At 50.7% G+C, this 7,474-nt stretch overlaps 2 protein-coding genes across 2 annotated transcripts; one reads left to right on the top strand and one right to left on the bottom strand.

Annotated features, from left to right (window-relative positions):
* Positions 1–2,685: 2,685 nt before the first annotated feature.
* On the bottom strand, positions 2,686–3,288 carry H310_10378 (hypothetical protein; the record flags this gene model as incomplete). The annotated part of the gene is made up of 3 exons (XM_008876754.1): positions 2,686–2,767; positions 2,830–2,876; positions 2,929–3,288. The coding sequence occupies 3 exons, from the start codon at positions 3,286–3,288 to the stop codon at positions 2,686–2,688; spliced, it is 489 nt and encodes a 162-aa protein (XP_008874976.1).
* Positions 3,289–3,844: 556 nt separating this feature from the next.
* H310_10377 (hypothetical protein) lies at positions 3,845–5,170 on the top strand (the record flags this gene model as incomplete). The annotated part of the gene is made up of 2 exons (XM_008876753.1): positions 3,845–3,933; positions 4,000–5,170. The coding sequence occupies 2 exons, from the start codon at positions 3,845–3,847 to the stop codon at positions 5,168–5,170; spliced, it is 1,260 nt and encodes a 419-aa protein (XP_008874975.1).
* Between the last annotated feature and the right edge of the window lie 2,304 nt (positions 5,171–7,474).

The following is a 7,474-nucleotide window of genomic DNA, read 5'->3' as shown; positions in this document are numbered from 1 at the left end:
GATTGATGTGTTCCGGCTCGCGCAGCGTCCGGCAACCACTGCTGAAGTCCGCGACCTTGGGCAAGGGACAACCTTGCTTGGGGGCGCGACTCAAATGAGAAACTGATGTATTAGAGAGATTATAGCGGCCTGGTAGGTCGCGACAGAGGGACGTGGAACAACAGAGCAAATGGAGGAGTTGCATGGAACGATAGAGCAACTGGAATCCGGGATGGGTTCTGAACCCGGCGACACAACTGCCTTGATCCAGCACAGGCTGGGGGCTTGGACAACACGTAGAGGATGTAGACACACACAACACCGAGCACTGATGGCTATTGCTACCCAACAGGGCGGACGCGCGCAGGTCTAGCTGCAAGTGCCGCGGGTGATGCGATGACTTTATTGGCTGCTTGTATCGAATTTCTCAAACTTCGAATCGGATTCCCGACAAAAGTATACGACATATTTGCATACATTCCGTTGTAGTAAAATCCAAGGAACCCGTGGGAATCCCACTGACAATGTCAACGCCGTTAGCAAACGGGTGAGCGACGCGAAGTGCATCCTGCTCACATGTCACGAATTGATGTGTTGACATAAGGAGGGTAGCTTCACCAACGACAAACTTGTCCTTGCCATCAGACCAGCCGATTGCGGCGAGATACGCTCCAAGACAGTTTTCTTGCATCCTCCAGCCGTCTTCGAGGCGATGTCGAGTAAACACCGTAATGGATCCTTCAGCTAGTTGTAGTTGGGGGTGCTCGCACACATCCAGTTCGTCGCGCACACAAACTGCTGCAGGTCTGCTGCAGTTGTTGGAGGTGACAGGTCGACGAGACCTTGATTTCGACTTGGAGAATGCGTTACCCCCGCAGCCGAAATGACCTTGCCGCACCACTCAGCTTTCTTGAGGAAGAAGTCACAGTTCTCGGGTTGAGCTTCAACCCGAATTGATCGCAAATCGTGAGGACTTGATCCAAGAGATCCAATAACTCGGCCACGGTCTTGGTTGACCCCAGGAGGTCATCGAGCGACGCGAGTTGGCCACGAATGAGCAGGTCACCTAGCACTTGGTGTTAGTATGCGACTGAGCCAGTCTGACGCATCAACACTGGGGTCGGAGTGTACACGTCAAATGTAGCCGTGAAGGAGAAGAACTCCTATGACTAGGGGTGTAATGGCAGCCTGTACCCCTTGGTCCAGTCCAAAGTGAAGTAGACTATGGAGCTGTCCAGGTTGCGCATCGGCCGACTGTTGATCGTCATCCGCAACGCGCCAGCGACTATCTTGGGCACGATCCGTGTTGCAGCCGCCCATGCTGATCGATTGCTCATATAAACTATCCGGTTAGCTTGCGACACAGTAACGTGTTCTCACACGTATTCGACGTGCGCCGGCGGGTAACGCCGCATGCCACATTTGACAGGCACCGAACCGGGCTTGATTCGTACCTTCAACGGTTTAACCATGACGGAGGCGTCGTCACCCAGGTCTTCTCGGAACAGGTCCACATGCTTGCAGAGCAGGCTCTCTAACAGCTGGGCGTCGCCAGGAGCGAGACCACGCGTCGGATACCAAATACAGTGTCGCGCTTCTTTAGACGTCGCTCGCTTTCTAGGTTGCTCGACGGCGGGATCTCGACCTCCGGCATGGCACACTCGATCCCGTCGCTTCGGCGAGATCGGTCTCGGGCTCAAGGGTTTGCTGAAACCGATCGGATGTATCATTTCGCCTGCCGTCGTCGAGCGCCGTGAAGTAGGTCGTCGATGGAGAAACCGAGGACCTCCAAAACAGGACGACTCACGATAAAATCCATCGCAGTTGACGCCTCGTCGATCCACGCTTGTTGCCCGCGTAACATGAATGGTCTACACGGCGTGTCTTGCGTCACCGTGCCAAACTCGGCATGACGCTTCATCTCAACGGCTTGGCGTCGACACGATTAGGGTAAACTAGATGTGGTTGGTCTTGATCTTCGATGAGGAACGTGGTATTCTTCTCCGCCCACGCATCCATAACGCCACATGAAACGACGTTCACGTCTGCGCTCGTGTTCAGGTGGGCGCTCTCGACTCGTACGAGTCCTTTCACCAGAGCGCCGCGCTTGATCGGGTGGCGACTGGGTTGGCTGCCCAGGGCTGTCGCGCCATCCCTCCACTTCGCCTGCCGCGCTTCAAATAAGCTTTCCGCCTCGCCAGGCGTAACAACAGGGCAGTTCAGCATTTAGTGTCCCTTGTCGCCAAACTTTAGACAGACCAGCTTCTTCCTTGGCTTGTAATCATCCTTTACGCCGATAGCGACAGATTTTTCAGGCCCTGACGCTCTGCCAGCGGCTCTTCCGTTACCGTCGAGTCACGACCTTTGTCGGGCAAAGAGCTGTCACATTCACTTAACACATCGGAACACATCGTCCTTCAGACCTTTGCTCCTCTGCAGCTGCAATTGATTTCGCACAAGTCTCTTGAGCGTTTCAGGTTTGATCGCCTTGGTCATAATCTCGACGACAATTTTGGCCTCTTGATGGAGGACCCGTTCTGGATGGTCTTGTTCAAGCACTCACATCAGTTCGTCGAGCATTCGGTGGACACGTGATTCCACGTTGTGGATCTTTGTGCCCAAGCGTATGGCACTAGAGAACCGCCTCTACAAGACGTTCAGGTCTTGCGTGTCTGCATTGAATGCCATGTGAAACCATGCCACCCATTATTCTTCCGTGACAGCTTTGTGGTCTTTGTTTTTGTCGAACAAGGCAACACGCCACTTGGAGAAAGGACCCATGTACGTTCTGACAGGCATTGACGCGGGTGAGAACCGACACATTGTAGAGCATTGGTTTGAGTGATATACTTGTGGTACTTCAAGCATGAAAGCACGTCGCTCCGCTTTCGTAGAGCCTTTGAGCAACGGTGCTTAGGGAATTGCAGGCGCATTCCAAACTCGACAAACATAACCGTCGTCGTCGCCCATGTTGACGTCATCCACTGGGGTTAGTTGATTGGGCGGCGGCAACACCTGCCACGCGTGTTGACTTCGCTTGGCCGGTGCACATAGTGACGACTTCTTCAGGTCGCTCCGTTGGTTGAGGATGTCCACCAAATGGCGAGGGACTAATCGTGCACGCATCACCATGACGAAACCGTGTGCCCGCAGGAAGATAACCACGTTGTCCCGGGGATCGAAAAGGGTTTGCCACCTGGCGCCGCACGGGTTGTACTCGTGGCTGCTCGTCGCATTGGCGCGATCGCGAGCGGTCGTCACCGACCCAGCGTCGACGATGTCTTCGTCGGGAGAGCCGTCCCGATTCATTTGGTCTTGTCAGCTGATGTCTTCAACTAAATATATCGTTACGCTTTCGACACAGAGTCCATTCACGAGATTGCAACTTCAACTTCAAAACCAGCACTCAGAACCTAAGTCACGACATGTGGCCTCTACTGACTACCATTCTCTAGAGTTCCCCACTTACTGAACTAGGATGTCGTTGCGCGTGCGTGCGATAGCAGAAACTCCGTGGACTTTGCAGCTTGGCAAGACTTTGGGCAACCCAAGCTGCTTTGCTTAGCAGAACAAAACATTTTGGTGAATGTAAAATATGCTCACACAAACCAACGGCTGTTGGTTGCTCGACATAGCTCTTATAATCATATTTGCACATAAAGGTCGCATCCGACATCGAACCGGCAAATTGTTAGATGGGGATTGGATGACCGACACGAGCAGAGTATATGATTGGATGAATGTATTTCAGACAATTGTATTGGTCGACGCTGATGTCGTCCGTGTACATATCATTTACATAGCACAATAACACGCTGCCATTGGTAAAATAGCAAAAGCGGTTTCGTATCCATGAATAACCAACATGACGCCGACGCCACTGGCAGCCCCAGCGTCGAAGCAGACGATCGAGGAGTTGTTCCGCGGCGCATCCACGAGGCGTGCCTATGACACGTACCGGAAATAGTTCGAGTCCTTTCTCGAAGTTCACAAAGGAGGCACTGCACTTGAGACGGCCAGTCCAGACGACTGTACAGACTTCTTCCACCACTTATACACGAACGGTAAAAAGGCGAGGACGATCGACGTTGCCAAGTCCGCGTTGGTCGCTCATTACAACAACAAACGCATCACCCCAAACCCAGCTCAAGACGCGAATGCCCGTCGATACATCGTTGGTCTTCAAAAATTCAACAAGAAGAACAACGTTGACGAAGAAAGGAAGGCTCACCCACTGACAGTTCAAGAGCAGTCAACGCTCATGAAAGGCATCGCCGGAATGCATCCTTTTGTTAGTTCATTGCTCCGGCTCCTACTTTCCGTGGGTTTCCTGGGCTGCTTTCGTATCAGTGAGGTTCTAAACCTCCGGTACAACGATGTTCAACTTGTATCTGATTGCAGGGGTCGGTACCTCTCTGTGCGACTCCGGTGGCACAAGAAGGCAAATGTGGAAGCAGACTGCCAGATCTACCACCTCGTTGATGAGACGACGTATCCGTGTCTTCGCGTATGTACCTTCCACGAGGAGTACCTGTCAACAGTGCGTGCTTCCGGTGCCAACCTGTCCAGTACTGCCTTCGTGTTCCCCAACGTTGTGTTTCAGCATTGTGGTGTCCCTCGTATTGACTGGCAGCGCGCACTGGAGCAGAAGGTCTTGCGAAATCCTCTCGGCGACATCGTCGACATGACACCAAACCTACCAATTGGAATATCATTGCACAGTTTGCGTCGCGGTGGTGCCTATTACCGAGTGTTTGAGTCCACTGAGCGTCGTTTCAACTTCCGAGAGTTGATGGCCTGGTGCAGGTGGTCGGACGCGAAGACGTGCTGTGAATACCTCGTGACGCAAAGTATCAGCAACGACATTGACCCTCGCAATCTGCTTCGAACGGGTGCGCTGCAACGATTACAAGGGCTGGGTTTGTCGAACGGTGGCGAGAGCGGTTTGCACTTCTCCCTTGAAGAAATCGGCAACGCTGTAGCGAAGAGCCTGCAAAGCATTGAAGGCAAGCAACAACCAGTGTCCAAGACGACGAAGCAGTCGTCTATGAATGGGTTCATCACAAAAATCGATTCCTACCGCGCGATCGGGACGGCAAGCATGGCAACAGTGGTTCGTGGCCGATCCAGCAGCAGGGCTGGTTGTTGCTTTGAAGGATTACAGCAGCGGCATGATCCGCCTCGATCGTAAGAAGTACTCAGAACGAGCGACATTGGGTATGGCATTCGCTAGGTACCAGTCGTTCGAGCAGTTCGAATTGGCGTACTCTAGCTTCACAAACTCGTATGCTCGTTTGTTTAAAGTGGTGCGTCGTCGAAAGCATGCTAAACGCGTTGTAAGAACGATTTGTGTTGGATGATTGATGTGTTTGTGTCGGAGCGTAGCGACTAGCCCCGCTGGGCCGATTTTTTCCCTTTATGCCTGGTTTTTGTGAGATTTATTGCGAATTATTTTGTTCTTTGTAGCGAAGCGTGTTGGTCGTGACGTTAGCTGCAGTTTCGTCCATGTTTGAGGTCCTAAAGTGTTGTGGTGTTGGTTTTGTGCACTGATGAAGTCGTCAATGACTTTGTTTGATTTGAAGCGAAAACTCATTCGGCCAATCAAATCAATGTCGGATGGTTTAGTCGGATGTGGAATGTTACCCATACATATTTGTCGCGAATGAATGGGCATGAATTTTGTCAATGCGTGTTCAAGTTGGTCTTTCATTTTACCAAACTAGGTGGACGAGAAACCGCCCAACATTTCGACAAGCAGTCACAGTCATACGCGGAGACTTTTGAGCCTTCGAGATAATGCTTTTTGTACTTTGATCAACACCAAAACGTCTTTGCAACGGTTCTTGTCCGTGTAAGATGCCAATGCGAACAAATTCATGCACGAACCACTAATCTTTTCTATTCACAGCGATTCGAGTTGGGGTGGGACGTTGTTGGTTGGTGGTACAGTAACGAGAAAGATGTAGATGTGTTGGACATATATGTATGCGAAACATCTATCACAAGTTTTGTGATGCGTTGACTGTGACGGACGAAGCAATATGGCCAGATGTACAGGGCTGTAGTCCCAACTTGTCGAACAATATTAACCTATTGGATTCACTTTCATGTTGCAGAATAACAGGTAGGGAAAAGAAAGCACTATGAAGTACTACCTCTGGTTGGCAACTATTGCAGACGAACATTCAGAGTCATTCAAAATACAAGTATAATGAAGCCGTATTTAAAAAGCTAAACTGCAATGGTGCCAACTAGATCGCACAACTCGTCCAATCTGCTTTCCTCTTCGAGACGAAGGCAAGCTCATCGTTTCGTCTTCAAGGATCATTCCGTCTTCCTTGACATTGCTCCGCGAAATCTTGTACCGTATGTATTGCCACCATTTGCACTTAAAACAGCACGCATTACACGCTCCAGTGTACAGAAGGTCTTCTCCAGGGTTTCGGGCAGTAAACCGTCAAAAGAAGCTTTCACGGCCAGGACAAGCTCGTCGATGGTTTTGCACTCCATGGTCCAAGTCGACACGCCAATTGCAGCAGCAAGAACGCTGTACGTTTGTCGCTGCGCCAACGGTGTTGCCTTGATTCGACGCTCAATTTCGTTGACTGTGTAGGTTTTTTTGCGGCCAGTTTTGGACATCCCGGAGGAAACATCGGCCCGGCGTCCTGGAGCTGCGGTCGCCCGTCCTCGCTGCCAGATCCTCGATATCGTTGTTGGGTGAACCCCGAACGCGTCCGCAATGGATGCAATGGAAGCACGGGAAACTTTGCCATTTACGCTGCGGAGAAGAAGCTCTTCGTACGCAGCTCCTCGTTGCTCATCTGTAAGGTTTGACTTGGATTTTGTATGCAAACTTTGCATGCCTCTGTTGTCGGCTGGTGTGCGAATAAAATTGAAAGAAAAATACCGTGCGATAGAACACGTTGAGCATCATTTAGCCATTCAATTTTAGGCCAATCCGTGATAGATAACGTTTCATTTTCGTTTTGTCTGCAATTGTTGCCAAACAGAGTATAAAAAGATCCCGATGCTGGGCAGGTCGATGTAGCCACTCGCATGGATGTCGTAGAGGGTGGCCAGGACGCGGTGCATGTCCTCGTCGCCGGCGAACATGGCCTCCATGATGCACCACAGCTCCTCCAACGGTGATGAAATTACTGTTAATCCAAGAAGAATTCGTAGTTTCTCACATTTTACAAGAAGTGCATCTTGTAAAAAGTGACACATCGACAGAACTCAATGAGAAGGATATATATATATGGTGTATTCCATGCCGACTGGGTAGAAATCTTTCCCGTGGAACTCGTAAACAACGCTTGGTTGCCGCCCGCCTCAGTCAACATGAAACCAAAACAACGAATCCTTCATTCGACTTTATGCGTGCTACCACATGAAATATTGAAACACAGGAAGGACATCATGATTTCCAGTTACATCGTCGCTGCAATATATGCATAAATGAAGAGTATGGAATTCAATAGAAAATTCCTGGTTA

This window comes from Aphanomyces invadans, assembly GCF_000520115.1.
Source record: "Aphanomyces invadans strain NJM9701 unplaced genomic scaffold supercont1.26, whole genome shotgun sequence".
Lineage (NCBI taxonomy): Eukaryota > Oomycota > Saprolegniomycetes > Saprolegniales > Verrucalvaceae > Aphanomyces > Aphanomyces invadans.
Note: the sequence above shows the minus strand (reverse complement) of the source record. Positions and strands in the feature narration are given on the sequence as shown.